This window comes from Taudactylus pleione, unplaced genomic scaffold (genome assembly GCF_031769625.1).
Source record: "Taudactylus pleione unplaced genomic scaffold, aTauple2 ptg000133l, whole genome shotgun sequence".
Taxonomy (NCBI): domain Eukaryota; kingdom Metazoa; phylum Chordata; class Amphibia; order Anura; family Myobatrachidae; genus Taudactylus; species Taudactylus pleione.
Window position 1 is genome coordinate 397637 of NW_028284535.1, and position 16731 is coordinate 414367.

At 47.1% G+C, this 16731-nt stretch overlaps 1 protein-coding gene across 3 annotated transcripts in view; it reads right to left on the reverse strand.

Moving 5' to 3' along the window:
* LAMB2 (laminin subunit beta 2) overlaps positions 1-16731 on the reverse strand; it is a 141305-nt gene that overhangs the window by 43639 nt on the left and 80935 nt on the right. For all 3 annotated transcript variants that reach the window (XM_088473221.1, XM_088473220.1, XM_088473223.1), the window contains exons 13-19: positions 15547-15626; positions 14558-14693; positions 13122-13280; positions 12671-12798; positions 10820-10940; positions 10489-10681; positions 7638-7781 (exon numbers count right to left, since the gene is read on the reverse strand). In XM_088473221.1, coding sequence (XP_088329347.1) covers positions 7638-7781; positions 10489-10681; positions 10820-10940; positions 12671-12798; positions 13122-13280; positions 14558-14693; positions 15547-15626 — 961 coding nt within the window. The remainder of the gene's footprint in view (positions 1-7637; positions 7782-10488; positions 10682-10819; positions 10941-12670; positions 12799-13121; positions 13281-14557; positions 14694-15546; positions 15627-16731) is intronic.

The window sequence follows — 16731 nt, forward strand, 5'->3', positions numbered from 1 at the left end:
GAGAATGGGGAGAGGGAGAATGTCCATGATAGAGAATAGGGGGAGAGAGAGAGAGAGAATGGGGAGAGGAAGGGGGAGAGAGAATGTCAATGAGAGAGAGAATAGGGGGAGAGAGAGAAAATGGGGAGAGGGAGAGGAAGAGAGAATAGGGGGGAGAGGGAGGGGGAGAGAGAGAATAGGAGGGAGACAGAGAGAGAATGGGGAGGCGGAGAGAGAATGCCAAAGAGAGAAAGAAAAGGGGGAGAGAGAGAGAGAATGGGGAGAGGGAGGGGGGGAGAATGTCAATGAGAGAGAGATTAGGGGGAGAGAGAGAGAATGGGGAGAGGAAGGGGGCGAGAGAATGTCAATGAGAGAGAGAATAGGAGGAGAGAGAGAGAATGGGGAGAGGAAGGGGGAGAGAGAATGTCAATGAGAGAGAGAATAGGGGGAGAGAGAGAATGGGGAGAGGGAGGGAGGGAGAATGTCAATGAGAGAGAGAATAGGAGGAGACAGAGAGAATGGGGAGGCGGAGAGAGAATGCCAATGAGAGAAAGAAAAGGGGGAGAGAGAGAATGGGGAGAGGGAGGGGGGGGGGGAGAATGTCAATGAGAGAGAGATTAGGGGGAGAGAGAGACAATGGGGAAAGGAAGGGGGAGAGAGAATGTCAATGAGAGAGAGAATAGGAGGAGAGAGAGAGAATGGGGAGAGGAAGGGGGAGAGAGAATGTCAATGAGAGAGAGAATAGGGGGAGAGAGAGAATGGGAGAGGGAGGGGGGGGGAGAATGTCAATGAGAGAGAGAATAGGGGGAGAGGGAGTGGGAGAGAGAATGTCAATGAGAGAGAGAATATGGGGAGACAGAGAGAATGGGGAGAGGGAGGGGAGAGAGAATGTCAATGAGAGAGAGAATAGGGGGAGATGTAGAGAATAGGGGGGGAGAGGGAGGGGGAGAGAGAATGCCAATGAGAGAAAGAAGAGGGGGAGAGAGAGAGAATGGGGAGAGGGAGGGGGAGAGAGAATGTCAATGAGAGAGAGATTAGGGGGAGAGAGAGAGACGGGGGAGAGAATATGTCAATGAGAGAGAGAATAGGAGGAGACAGAGAGAGAATGGGGAGAGGGACAGAGAATACCAATGAGAGAAAGAAAAGGGGGAGATAGAGAATAGGGAGAGGGAGGGGGGGAGAATGTCAATGAGAGAGAGATTAGGGGGAGAGAGAGAGAATGGGGAGAGGAAGGGGAGAGAGAGAATGTCAATGAGAGAGAGAATAGGGGGAGAGAGAGAATGGGGGAGAGGAAGGGGGGGAGAATGTCAATGAGAGAGAGAATAGGGGGAGAGAGAGAATGGGGAGAGGGAAGGGGAGAGAGAATGTCAATGAGAGAGAGAATAGGGGAGAGGGAGTGGGAGAGAAAATGTCAATGAGAGAGAGAATAGGGGGAGACAGAGAGAATGGGGAGAGGGAGGGGGGGAGAGAGAATGTCAATGAGAGAGAGAATAGGGGGAGATGGAGAGAATATGGGGGGAGAGAATGCCAATGAGAGAAAGAAAAGGGGGAGAGAGAGAGAATGGGGAGAGGGGGGGGAGAATGTCAATGAGAGAGAGAATAGGAGGAGAGAGAGAATGGGGAGAGGAAGGGGGAGAGAGAATGTCAATGAGAGAGAGAATAGGGGGAGAGAGAGAATGGGGAGAGGGAGGGGGGGAGAATGTCAATGAGAGAGAGAATAGGGGGAGAGGGAGTGGGAGAGAGAATGTCAATGAGAGAGAGAATATGGGGAGACAGAGAGAATGGGGAGAGGAAGGGGGAGAGAGAATGGGGAGAGGGAGAGAGAATGTCCATGATAGAGAATAGGGGGAGAGAGAGAGAGAGAATGGGGAGAGGAAGGGCGAGAGAGAATGTCAATGAGAGAGAGAATACGGGGAGAGAGAGAAAATGGGGAGAGGGAGGGGAAGAGAGAATAGGGGGGAGATGGAGGGGGAGAGAGAGAATAGGAGGAGACAGAGAGAGAATGGGGAGGCGGAGAGAGAATGCCAATGAGAGAGAGAATAGGGGAGAGGGAGTGGGAGAGAGAATGTCAATGAGAGAGAGAAAAGGGGGAGAGGGAGAGAGAATGGGGAGAGGGAGGGGGGGAGAATGTCAATGAGAGAGAGATTAGGGGGAGAGAGAGAGAATGGGGAGAGGAAGGGGGAGAGAGAATGTCAATGAGAGAGAGAATAGGAGGAGAGAGAGAGAATGGGGAGAGGAAGGGGGAGAGAGAATGTCAATGAGAGAGAAAATAGGGGGAGAGAGAGAATGGGGAGAGGGAGGGGGGGAGAATGTCAATGAGAGAGAGAATAGGAGGAGACAGAGAGAATGGGGAGGCGGAGAGAGAATGCCAATGAGAGAAAGAAAAGGGGGAGAGAGAGAATGGGGAGAGGGAGGGGGGGGAGAATGTCAATGAGAGAGAGAATAGGGGGAGAGGGAGTGGGAGAGAGAATGTCAATGAGAGAGAGAATATGGGGAGACAGAGAGAATGGGGAGAGGGAGGGGGAGAGAGAATGTCAATGAGAGAGAGAATAGGGGGAGATGTAGAGAATAGGGGGGAGAGGGAGGGGGAGAGAGAGAATGGGGAGAGGGAGGGGGGGAGAATGTCAATGAGAGAGAGATTAGGGGGAGAGAGAGAGAATGGGGAGAGGAAGGGGGAGATAGAATGTCAATGAGAGAGAGAATAGGGGGAGAGAGAGAGAATGGGGAGAGGAAGGGGGGAGAATGTCAATGAGAGAGAGAATAGGGGGAGAGAGAGAATGGGGAGAGGGAGGGGGAGAGAATGTCAATGAGAGAGAGAATAGGGGGAGAGGGAGTGGGAGAGAGAATGTCAATGAGAGAGAGAATATGGGGAGACAGAGAGAATGGGGAGAGGGAGGGGGAGAGAGAATGTCAATGAGAGAGAGAATAGGGGGAGATGTAGAGAATAGGGGGGGAGAGGGAGGGGGAGAGAGAGAATGGAGAGAGGGAGAATGTCAATGAGAGAGAGATTAGGGGGAGAGAGAGAGAATGGGGAGAGGAAGGGGGAGAGAGAATGTCAATGAGAGAGAGAATAGGGGGAGAGAGAGAGAATGGGGAGAGGAAGGGGGGGGGAATGTCAATGAGAGAGAGAATAGGGGGAGAGAGAGAATGGGGAGAGGGAGGGGGAGAGAGAATGTCAATGAGAGAGAGAATAGGGGAGAGGGAGTGGGAGAGAGAATGTCAATGAGAGAGAGAATAGGGGGAGACAGAGAGAATGGGGAGAGGGAGGGGAGAGAGAATGTCAATGAGAGAGAGAATAGGGGGAGATGGAGAGAATAGGGGGGGAGAGAATGCCAATGAGAGAAAGAAAAGGGGGAGAGAGAGAGAATGGGGAGAGGGAGGGGGGGAGAATGTCAATGAGAGAGAGAATAGGAGGAGAGAGAGAATGGGAAGAGGAAGGGGGAGAGAGAATGTCAATGAGAGAGAGAATAGGGGGAGAGAGAGAATGGGGATAGGGAGGGAGGGAGAATGTCAATGAGAGAGAGAATAGGGGGAGAGGGAGTGGGAGAGAGAATGTCAATGAGAGAGAGAATAGGAGGAGACAGAGAGAATGGGGAGGCGGAGAGAGAATGTCAATGAGAGAGAGAATAGGGGGAGAGGGAGTGGGAGAGAGAATGTCAATGAGAGAGAGAATAGGGGGAGACAGAGAGAATGGGGAGAGGGAGGGGAGAGAGAATGTCAATGAGAGAGAGAATAGGGGGAGATGGAGAGAATAGGGGGGGGAGAATGCCAATGAGAGAAAGAAAAGGGGGAGAGAGAGAGGATGGGGAGAGGGAGGGGGGAGAATGTCAATGAGAGAGAGATTAGGGGGAGAGAGAGAGAATGGGGAGAGGAAGGGGGAGAGAGAATGTCAATGAGAGAGAGAATAGGGGGAGAGGGAGTGGGAGAGAGAATGTCAATGAGAGAGAGAATAGGGGGAGAGAGAGAGAATGGGGAGAGGGAGGGGGAGAGAGAATGTCAATGAGAGAGAGAATGGGGGGAGATGGAGAGAATAGGGGGGGAGAGGGAGGGGGAGAGAGAATGTCAATGAGAGAGAGAATAGGGGGAGACAGAGAGAATGGGGAGAGGGAGGGAGAGAGAGAATGTCAATGAGAGAGAGAATAGGGGGAGAGGGAAAGAATAGGGGGGGAGAGGGAGGGGGAGAGAGAATGTCAATGAGAGAGAGAATAGAGGGAGAGGGAGAGAATGGGGAGAGGAAGGGGGAGAGAGAATGTCAATGAGAGTGAGAATCGGGGGAGACAGAGAGAATGGGGAGAGGGAGGGGGAGAGAGAATGTCAATGAGAGAGAGAATAGGGGGAGAGGGAGGGGGAGAGAGAATGTCAATGAGAGAGAGAATAGGGGGAGAGAGAATGGGGAGAGGAAGGGGTAGAGAGAATGTCAATGAGAGAGATAATAGGGGGAGACAGAGAGAGAGAAAATGGGGAGAGGGAGGTGGAGAGAGAATAGGGGGAGAGAGAGCATGGGGAGAGGGAGGGGGAGAGAGAATGTCAATGAGAGAGAGAAAAGGGGGAGAGAGAATGGGGAGAGGGAGGGGGAGAGAATGTCAATGAGAGAGAGAATGTGAGGAAAGAGAGAGAGAGAGAGAGAGAGAGAGAGAGAGAGAGAGAGAGAGAGAGAGAGAGAAAGGGAAGAGAGAGATTGGGGACAGATAATGTCAATGAGAGAGAAAATGGGGGGGAGAGATTGGGGAGAGAGAATGTCAATGAGAAAGAGAATATGGGGAGAGAGAATGGGGATAGAAAATGCCAATGAGAGAAAGAAAAGGGGGAGAGAGAGAATGGGAAAAGGGAGAGTGAGAGAGAATGTCAATGAGAGAGAGGATGGGAGGAGAGAGAGAGAATGGGAAGAAAGAGAGAGAGAGAATGGGAAGAGAGAGAGATTGGGGACAGATAATGTCAATGAGAGAGAGAATGGGGGAGAGAGAGATTGGGGAAAGGGAAGGGGAGAGAGAATGTCAATGAGAAAGAGATAGATTAGGGATAGACAGAGAGAATGCCAATGGAGGAGATGTACTAAGCTCTGGAAAGTGATAAAGTGGAGAGTGATAAACTACCAACCAATCAGCTCGTAATGGTCATTTTTCAATCACAGTCTGAAACATGACAGTTAGGAGCTGATTGGCTGGTAGTTTATCACTTTCCAATGTATCACTTTCCAGAGCTTAGTACATCTCCCCCAAAGAGAGAGAGGGAGATTAGAGAATGTTATTAGTAGCACTATTATATATTGTAATATGTTTTGGGTTTGGTTGTGCAATAGACTAAGGAGCTCATTCAGACCTGCTCGCAAGATGCGATCGCTCGCTGGAAAAAAGGGGCTGGATATTTAAATTAAGTGCTCGCATTGCGTCGTGTAAGGTCACCCACTATGTGTTAGCGAGCTACGGCAAAGTGCGCTCGCAAGTGTCTGAAGACGCCCCCTTGCCACCCGCAACACACGTTATCTCCGGGAAATGTATGATTAATCGGGACCATCATGAAATATTGGAGTTGCTCGCAGCACCTTCCCCTGTTACCACCCACAAACGGCGCTATCTGTCACTCAAACTAGCGACCTGATAGTGGTTTACAAGCAACCAAAATCAGATCGCAAAGAATGGCTTGCGTACGCGCACAGCGAATTATACGCATGCGCAGATGGGTGAGCGAGCGCAACTTAGCGAGCGGGTCTGAATCAGGCCCAAAGGCCCGTATTCAACTGCAGGCGAAAAGTCCTGGACTTTTAGCCTGCCGGACTTTCCGCCTACATCGCGTGTTTTTGGAGAAAACACTTTCGGTGGGCGTGGCTGCTTTTCGCCCTATTCAATTCCAAAGGACGCGAAAAACGCAACCCGGTGAATCTCAAACAGGCAAAAAGTGCTGCCAGATTTGGGGTAATCAGCCTGACACCCACCAAAAGATACACTGACATGGGGGATCACTCTGGATACCCTAAATTGCCCCGCTGAAGCTATTTGTTGTGTTTAAATGCTCTCAATTGCTGCTATTTAGCGTCTTTGCACAGGTGGTGAAGAATAGCATTTAGCAGGGGGGTTTTTTGGCAAAAATAAGTAGTACCAGCAAATTTGGGGTACATGAAAATGGGTGCAAGCATGGTTAAAAATCGCTAAAGTGAGGCTTTAAAAAATCCAACTTCAGCAAGCACCTGCAATCAAAAAAACGGCTTGGGCATACTTGGGGGACCCCCTGGAGTCTATTTCGCTACTTTTTAACTTTGTCCCCCAACTTTGATTTTTTTTTTTTTGCCCCCAAAACGAAAGTACTTATTGGGGGTGATCTAAAGTAATTTATTAACTTTTTTTGACCCAGTTTACCTTTGAGGGACTGTACCAAGGCTGCAGGTGTGTTCCCGCAACTTTGCACCCCAAACCCCCAATTCTGCACTGTTTTCTGCCTCCATTCAGAGGCCAATCTTTTCCACTGGTTACAAGGCGCAGACTTTTCGCACTGGCGAAAAGTCTTTGCAATTGAATACGGTGATAAGTTTCCACCTGGCGAAACGACATCATGGCCGGAAACTTTTCGCCAAAAACGGCTTTTCGCCTGCGATTGAGTACGGCCCTAAGTTACAGTGCATTTGTGCTATGTTAGTATAACACTTCCATGTACCGCCAACATTGGCATTTGAAACATTAGGCCACACCCCTCAATGGTTGTCAGCAGGAGTGGCCTGAGGGCACAAGTAATAATAACGTCAGTAGGTGTATCCTATGGTATCCGGTTGTTAGATCGACGAAACTGAGATCGACAATACATGCTGCGACCGCAGTACATCGACTCCAACTAGTTCGTCAGGAACAAATGATCGACAAACCATAGATCGAACAGACACCTATATTGACTGCCAGAAGATCGACATGAGATCGTCACAACTTAAGATCGAAATTATGTAGATCGACAATAAACTAGGTAGACAAAATAATAGCCACCAAACCGCCGGGATTTAGAATAGAATAGAAACCGCCGTCAAACTGCCGCTTAGTACATTTTGCCCCAAGTCTATCTAGATACTTCGGCCAAAATTTACTAAGCGGCAGGTTCTAAACCCCAGGTGGCGGTTTGACGGCGAGTTCTATTCTGTTCTAAACCCCGGGGGTTTGGTGGCGGTTTGACGGCTAGTTCTATTCTGTTCTAAACCCCGGGGGTTTGGTGGCGGTTTTGCAGCGGTTTCTAAATGACAGCCCTGTTCTATTCTATTCTAAAATGTGTTTGCAGCGGTTTTGGCAATAGTAAATCTGCAGATAGCAAAACCGCCGTCAAAACACATTTTAAATAGAATAGAACAGGGCTGTCATTTAGAAACCGCTGCAAAACCGCCACCAAACACCCGGGGTTTAGAACAGAATAGAACCCGCCACCAAACCCCCGGGGTTTAGAACAGAATAGAACCCGCCGATCTAATGATCCACACCCGTATCCTATAATGAAAAAGTGTCTGGTGGTGGTGGTGGTCGGGGATATACAACAATTACAAATTCCTAATGTACCTAAGACAGAACGGTTCCGCCATGTATTACAGTTACCCATAATGCTCCCTCTCCGTGCTTTAGAACATTGGTTAAAATCTTTTTACTGAATAAGCAATTATCCACCCCCCACTGCCCCCAGGTCATAGTTACTTTTGCAGCCTGCAGGTCCAAAGCCATATGTCCCGGGGGAGCATCGGTCACAGCGGCGTCCGAATACGTTGGGTTTACATTGACATTGTCCTCCATAAGGATCGCATTCTGTGCTCAAAGATCCCTGAGGGTCACAGTTACAGGCTGGAGAGATCAAACAGGATAGTTCAGTACAGTACAGGTGCGCTCTCTTTATACATGACAAAGTTACAGCCTTAAACATCTCTGTGTGATGTAAGTTGCGATGGTTGGACTGCAAAATGTCACTATCTGAACAGTGAAAGAACTCGGGTTAGGAAATCATCCAGATGTTGCTTATTAACATTGACATATTTTTGCGAAAGTCTGTCCCATATACAACATTCCTGATTTTAATAATGTTTTATTGTTACTTCCTTTAATGAAGATTAGCAGGTCCCTCCTGACTGACATTTATACAGGCCACGTGCCATGGGCCTCTTGTAATAGCCTGCGATTTGCAGGCACAGTCACCTTTCCAGCAAGTTAACCTGTATTTTTAAAGTGGCAATAATTTAAAACACAAAACCAACATCAAGCCGGCTATTATATAAGACTGCATGTGTCCTTCCTCTTGACAATAATGGATTTTCTTCGCCACAAGGGGGCATAATAATATAACCAATCCAATACTTGTGCAAATTTGTTGTGTCTAAGGGGTTTATATATCAAGCAGTTAAAAGCGTGGAGAAGTGCACCAGTGGAGAAGTTGCCCATAGAAACCAATCAGCATTGAAGTTGCATTTATCAAGTAAAGTATATAAAATAATAGGTAGGAGCTGATTAGGTTGCTAAGGGCGACTTCTCCACTGGTGCACTTCTCCACGCTTTTCACTGCTTGATACATATACCCCAATTTGAGTGCGCGGTGTGCTCTTATGTGCACAAGCCCCTCCGGCTCGCCGCACAACTATCCAGCCAATTTCCCTAGTTCAATTTATGCCCCCTAGTAGTGTCTAAATTAATATACTCCCACAGTGCTCCCAATTCATACTATGCCGCATTGTAGTGTCGCCATTTCACAATATGCGACATCGTAGTTCTGCCAGCACACATTATGCCAGACAGTGCCTCCAGTTGACATTATGCTGCAGAGTGTACCTGGTGCATAGCTTGGCACATTGTACTGCCCCCAGTTCCTATCATGCCACATTCTATTGTCCCCACTAGAGGTCACTGATTAGCTCAGTTGTGACTGTGGGGTGAAAAGTGAGCATGAGAGATGGATCATATCAGTATGGAACTGTACAGAGAGGGAGAGATAGAGACCGCCACCTATATGAGAACTGACGAGCTCCCCGTTTCAGGCCGCGCATTGAGCCAGACACAATTGCTTAGCGGGTAATTCCGTAAACTTGGTAGACAAGTATATGAACTGGGGGCCTGATTCAGAGATGTACGTTCATTCGACAATGAACGTACATCTCCGATTGTTAGGGGCCTGCGATCTCGCTCACAGACCCCCTCCCCAAGCCGCAGCACAGTTGACATGCTGCTGAGTTTGGGAGGCAGAGCAGGGGGCATGCCTGGTCACTGTTCCCGGAAATGTGGGCGTGTCGACTTCATTTTTTTACGGGAGGGACAAGGCCAGGGTCTGCTTCGACAAACGCAGATTCCTGGCCTCTTACGTGCCCAGCACCCGGTCAGGCGGCGGGAAGCTTCAGCACCTGCAGCCTGAGCAAAGAAGCAACTATCGCGACCATCGCAAAGAGGTGTCTGGCACCTCCTCCTACATTTGCATCTGCAATGGACGGATTTCAGTGGCAAACGCAGGTTTTCTAGAGGGGGGTTTCCAAATGCTTGAATTAGAGTGAGTGTGGCCAGTCCATGAAGAAGGGAATAATTATCACTTATCCAACTTTAATAAGCGTCATACAAAGTATATTGTGTGTCATAATCCCAGCATATACAGGACCAGAGATCACAGTAAGCCATTAAATGCGGCAGTAGGCCATCCTGCCTTAGCTGAATGTTTTTATTTTAGATTTGAGCAGCATTCCAGGGAATGGGAGCAAGTCCGGGAGCCTGGAGGAGCAGCGGAAAACCTAGCACTGCCCTGGACATATATGTACATATTGGGCTCTATAGCAGTGCATCCCTAACAGGGCATGTTTTCCATATCTCCTAGTTGGTGCACAGCTTATTTATCACTGGCTGATACATGTTAAAAGATCCACAGATGGTGCTATTTATTTCATTTATGATACTAAGAAGAACATGCAGCGCTAGTAAAATTCCATTATATTACTATTTCTATTGTAGTCATGGTGTGGGCTGGGGAGGGGGGTTTCCAGGCAGATGGAAACCCCCCCTGCGTTTGCCTATGGATTTGCACAGCTGCTTGTTTGTGGCTGTGCAAATCCCTCCATCTCTGAAGCCTCTGGCTCCCATAGCAACTGCATCCCCTGCACCCACTATAGCTGCGCCCACGAACCAGTGACCTCACTGAGAATGCAGCATGTCACAAGGAATTTATAATGGATTCTGAGGTGGGAGTAAAGCAAAAAAGAGCAAATAACCGTGCACCCGGACAAACCATGTTGCAATGCAAGTGGTGCAAACATTTTTATTTTTTTTGCATGCAGGGTAAAAACGGGCTGCTTTTGCATGTAGCCTACAAATAATGGGCAGCTTTTTTTTTCTTTACACTGCAATTTATATCTGTGTTTGGACACGCCAAGTCTACATCTCTCTGCACATTTTAAATCTGCCCCACCTGCAGAGTAACATGGTCTTACCCAGGTGCCCTTTTCTGCTCAGAATCACAAGAAGTGTGGCTGCCTCCACCTCTACGGAACCAGCTCCCAAACCTCTATTCCATCCATCAACTCACCCAGGGCTCCATCGTGGAGGATGGCAGACATGCTGGTCATCAGTTTGGAGCACACCTCATTGGCCGGAGATTTCACAACATCACCACTGGTGCTATGGCAACGGTATCTCTCGAAAGCATCTTTACGGTGAATGGACGCTGGGTCGCCAGCAATAAACATCTCCAGAGAGGAGTAACGGGGAGCAAGCACCAGCTAGGGACAGAGAATCAAAGTGAACAGATACAATAAACCCTGTTGTATTGGTTTATGCTCTGCAGCGTTATAGCCCTAAACATGTGATATGAAAGAAAAGGATTTACTGTATGAAGGAGCTACGTATATCGGTCTCACCGAATCTATGAGTATGTTGGCTCCTGGTATTCTCTCCCGAGAGCTGTATCTGGTGAATTCAAGGCGGATGGTGTAACTGACCCCACGTTCCAGGCAGATCGGTTGAGCCAAAATAACATGTCTGTAAAACAAACGCGCAGATAATGCTGTCCTGCAGAGCTTACAATCTAATGGAAAACAAATTGTGTTATCTTTTTTATGGTCTTTTTTTTGTATTGTTTTGTCTTTTATTGAGTGTTTTCATGCAAATTTAGTCTTTCATCTTCTCCGTAATGTAGATATAGGTTTTTAAACAGAATTATAGTTTCGTAGACACTATCTCTATTCTCTATTGAATTTTTAAATGCATTTTCTAAGTGTTTTCCGATCAGCGCCGGAGTACAGATACAAATACACCTTTGTGGCGCCAATCCCATTTCTATTTTGCTAAATAGATTTATAGGCAATTTACCAATTGTCAGGCTCATTTAGAGGGTTATCCAATTAGCAGCGCTGCTAATTGATTGTGGTGGGGTTATCCGATTAGCCCCAAAGTATTGCCTGACGCCGGCACATCGTGGATATTTTCCATGACCTGATGTGTCCCGAAAAATAATCCACAATAAGTGCCGATTTTTTCATCACCTAAATGGCAAAAACACATATATCCGCGAGCTTATCGCGGGTCCTCTGTGTTTTCGGGAGAACTATCCTATTATTTAGACTGAAATAATAGGATAGGCCCTAGGGTGAAAAAAAAACATTGGCGAGAAACAGGGATAATCGGCGAAAAATCCCTGTTTTTCACCGATCGCGGCTATCCATTAGCGCCCGAACAATGTTCGGGGCTAATTGGATACCCCACATAGAATTATAAGTTATACCCCTTTTACACCAGAGCTAAAACCCGGGTTATTGCAGGGTGAACCCGGGTAGCTCCTTGGTGTAAAAGGGGAAAGGGTTGGCTTGCCAGGTCGGAGGCATTCCAATGGGAATGCCTACCGTCTGGAGCCGGCCCCACTGACATCACAAGTGATGTCAGTGGGAGTGCTTCCGGCTCTGTTAGAGCCAAAAGCACTCTGGGGCTTGCGGCAACGAGACCCTACCGCAAGGGTCTCGTCGCAAGCCCGATGGTCGCGATGGTCTTGACCATCGCGACCATCATCATGGCCGCTCGCATAAGCTGTGGGTGGCAACAACAAAAAAAAAAAAAAGCCCTGATTCAGAGCGGGTGCTTGTTCAGAGCGTCCGGCTCTGAATCAGGCCCCCTGTTCCAACCTCTGGGTCAGACCCGGAATTTCGGTATAAAAGCGGAATTAGTGTGTTGTTTTGCATAATATGTGAATATGTATTTTATGCATCCAAACCAACTGGCAGATTCAATTAGCCATAGAGGCTGCAACGTCACGGAAGGTTTATTTTGCTTGCAGCCTGTGGAGCTGCGAACATACTTTGCCTACCGTCACTGTCCGGCAGCATACATGTAATTGAACCTTCCCCCATATATGCATATGTATACGTCTGTATACGGCTATGTTTAGTCTCCTTATTTCTGGAGGGGCAGAACAGGAGATGGATGGAGTGGGGCAAGCGTAAGCCAAATACAATGAGGGCCTGCTCACGTAACTGCGGCACAATTAGAGGTGGACACATTGCGGATACACCAGTCAGGAGCATTATCTCCTATCTGTGGCGGGGGCTTGACCCCTGGAGCAAAGGTCCGTCCTGACGTTACATTGTTACGCATATGGAAACGTCAGACCGGATAACGACACTTTCTTGGAAATCCTATATTTACAGCGTTCAAACTGGTTTGGTGAGATGCACAACAGCGCCTCACTGATGCCACTGCGTATGTGCCCGTACACTCACCTGGAAGTGGTGGGAAGAGACGCCGTCATCAGATCATCTGCCGGGATGGTGTTACCGCAGGGGCTGCTGGATGGAATCGGCCCTGGCCTAATAACGGATATCTTCACCAGCTGCCACCTCTCGGGAAACTGCCGAAAAATTCAGTGGTGGGTTAAGATAACAAGAACTTCCCCCCGTGTTAAGCCCATACTCACTGCAATCTTACACGAACCAATTCAACTTTTTGACTGTAGATTGCATCAATCACTTTACAATTTAAAAATAATAAAACATTGTAATGAAGCATGGGATGGTCTATGTTAAATTTTTAAAAATTGTACATTTTTATACTACAGTATATAGTATTTATTTGCATCAATTAACTGCTTATCACTTCCCACATCGTAATACTATATCCATATTCTTCATCAGCAGAGACTCCGCCATCTTTAAATGACTTATAAGAATTTACCTTGGGTTCGTAACGTATGATTGCATCGTACTCCATGGAAAATGGAATGTTGCTGATCTGAAATTCAAGAATTCCACCCTCAGGAACCAAGGCAAATCCGGGACCGGTCCATGTAACAGGACGGCCCACTGGGCGTTCGCGTTCAGACACCGAACTACCCTATAGTTGAGAGAAGGTGAATAATATATAACATTCATAGATTTGCACATACCTAATTGATATGGATTGGACTAGATAAATCATCCGTGTTAGCCTAATGAAACAACCGGCAGATTCAGTGCCAATGGTACAAAAATTAAACACCAGATTTACACACGTTATGAAATAAGTTTATTGTGTAATGCTGGGTACACACTAGACGATATGTCGTCCGCTGCAGAGGATCGGAGCGACATATCAGGCACATCGTCTAGTGCAGGGGTCTGGGAACTTTTTTACCTTTTACCCCAAAATATATTTAGATACGCCGACGTTACCCCCTTTATTTGAAAGGAAGAAAATCATATAGTAGTGCCCCCATATAATGCCCCTGTAGTAGTGTCCCCATAGTTATGCCTCTGCAGTAGTACCCCCATATAATGCCCCTGTAGTAGTGCCCCCATATAATGCCCCTATAGTAGTTCCCCCATATAATGCCCCTGTAGTTGTGCCCGGATATAATGCCTCTGCAGTAGTACCCCCATATAATGCCCCTGTAGTAGTGCCCCCATATAATGTCCCTATAGCAGTGCCCCCATATAATTCTCCCCTGTAGTAGTGTCCCCATATAGTGCCCCTGTAGTAGTGCCCCCATATAATGTCCCTGTAGTAGTGCCCCCATATAATGCCCCTGTAGTGCCGCTTGTACAAAAAAACCCAAAAAAATAAACACCAACCTGTCCGCCCGGCTGCTCCTCGGAACTATGGGAGAGACGTCATGACATCTCTCCCATAGTGCGCATGGAGAGAGGCGGAAGCTGGAGTTCAGAAGAGAACTCCAGCCTCCGGCTAACACGGCGCTGCAGGGAAGGAGCCGAGTGCCCGCTGGTAATAACATCTCAGCGGGCGTCCGGCTTAGAGCCTCCCTGCGGCACAGCCGGGCATGCAAATGAATCATTCTATATTATAGAAGGATTCATATGCATGCCCGGCTGTCCGTCCATTACCCCCAGGAATTTAATTTTTACCCCATGTGGGGTAATTTACCCCTGTTCCCCGACCACTGGTCTAGTGTGCACTCGCAATGCATGTCCGACAGGCAATATCGTTAGCGGGGCCCATGCTGCTGAATGCAGCACGGCCCCCGCCGTCGCTCCGTCTCTGCCGACATCGGCAAGTGTGTATACACTTTCCGATGCCGGCACCCTTACCAGGTCCGGACGCTGACGAGGTCATACACACTAGACATCGTCTAGTGTATACTGGCCTTAAGGAATGCACTTAGATGTCCTTGTTACCTGTCGCAGCAAAGCAGACTCAGCCTCGAAGGTGTAGTGATCCAGGTTGATTCGGTAATAACCAGATTTCACCAGGTTACACTGCCGGCCTACCATATGGTTTCTGCAGCGACACTGACCGGTTTCCGCAGCACATCTAACGGCAAGACAAAATAAACAGGATATCAGAAACAGTTTTTTTCCCCACACAGTAAAATCTTAAAATGGAAAATAACCTATAAACTTGGTTTTCCGATATTGTGCAAAATTTATATATGCTGACAAACAGTGGATGCAGCCATTTTGTGGGCTTAACCAGTATTCATGAGAACGTAGCCTATCCATTCACTGGGCGGTGCGTGCCACAGGCATGTTAGTAGTTCCTAATGATGGGATAGGCTGCATCCTAATGATGTACAGTGGTGCCAACATAACGGTTATTAATGCAGTGTGCATGCCACAGATATCCACTTTATTGGCTGGTTATAATTATCTTTCCATTATTATTCTTTTTATTATCAATTTTTATTTTTATTATAATCTACCCCAGTGTGTATTTGTGTACAGTACATGAGGTAGGGAATATAGAGTGTAAGCTCCACTGGGGCAGGGACTGATGTGAATGGCCAAATATTCTCTGTAAAGCGCTGCAAAATATGTGCGTGATATATAAATAACTGGTAATAAATAAATAAGATATTCTCGCCAAATGGACTTGCATTCAACTATGCATTGGCACCTTAATGTTTATGAGCATGTTATTGATTTATTAGGAAAGAGTATAATGCCTATTAATGCATTATTAACATCTGTTGTGCCTCTGTTAGCTCAATGGTTTCTCATAAATTGATAATTAATGTTGGCCCAGGTCGCACATTGTCATTCCCACTATAGCTAAGAGATAGATTTACATTAATTTAAATATCTCAAATATATATTTGTAAAAGTTCTGCTGTCTCCCATCTTTCAAAGTGCTGCTCCGCTCCTCAATCCCTGTATTTTATACTTACTGATTATCCCATGCGCCTCCGATGTCACAGTCACATGACCGGCACCCATGCAGGTCGTTACTCAAAGCCCAGTATTCCGGCTGGTGAAATCAAGAGAGAGATCAGAGTAACATTTATTTATATTCAGACTCTCATCGCTCTATCACTCATTCAATAAGCTATCATAGGCCCTCATTCAGAGCCGCTCGCTATCTGCGGTCGTTCGTTTTCTAAAAAGGGGTGGCTATTCAAATGAACCGTTCGCACTTTGCGGTCTGTTCACGCCTCTAAGTCTGAACGAGCGAGCAAAACATGCGAACGTAAATTTGAAAAATACGCCCCCTGGCCGCTCGCACCATACATCATGTCCACTATTTATTAGATTAATCGAGTACATCGACCAGCGTATGAACTGCTCGCTATTCTTGTGGTTGGTTTTTTCAACCACTATTTTGCGAGCAGTTCTGACGCTGCTGGATTAATTATGCACACCCATAAAACGCCCGTTTTGACCTTTAAGCACGCCTGCGATCGGATTTCCACTCTCCGTTTTCAAGCACCTTCCCCTGTTACCACCCACATACGCCTCATTCTGTCACTCAAATTATCAGGCATTCGCTATTTTGCGAGCACATGAATTTCGTCCGCACTGACTGGTTCGCGCATGCGTATAACGATCCGTACGCATGCGCAGTTGGGCAAACATCGCTCGGAGCGAACGAGCTGCCGCTTACAAGTGGCTCTGAATCAGGCCCATAGTCTTTCTAGCTACTTGCATGTCACCCAACCAAATTTCCTTTGCATTTGCCCATGTATGCAGTGCCAACAAAAAAATATAAATTTTATGTATTTTCCTTTAAGCTCATATGTAAACATTTACTCTTATAATAAAATGCAGAATTTAGGTGAATATTTTGTAAACATAAATTTCTCTTCTTGTTGCTGTCTCTTTTGGAAAAAAGTTTTCATTTTTTTAATTTATAATTTCTCACAATCCATATAAACTAATTCCACCAGCAGGAGGTCACATCATAAATTCTTGCCAATGGCAAAAAACAATGTAATAGAAGGAAGATAGGTTTTATTGGAAGCTTATGTGAGGAACTGGCAGACTGCAAAATGCAAGAAAATTGATCAGCCTGCTGTGGCATATTCAATTGGCCTGAAAAAATTTTCCCTGCAAAAATGAACTCGGGTATCGCAACT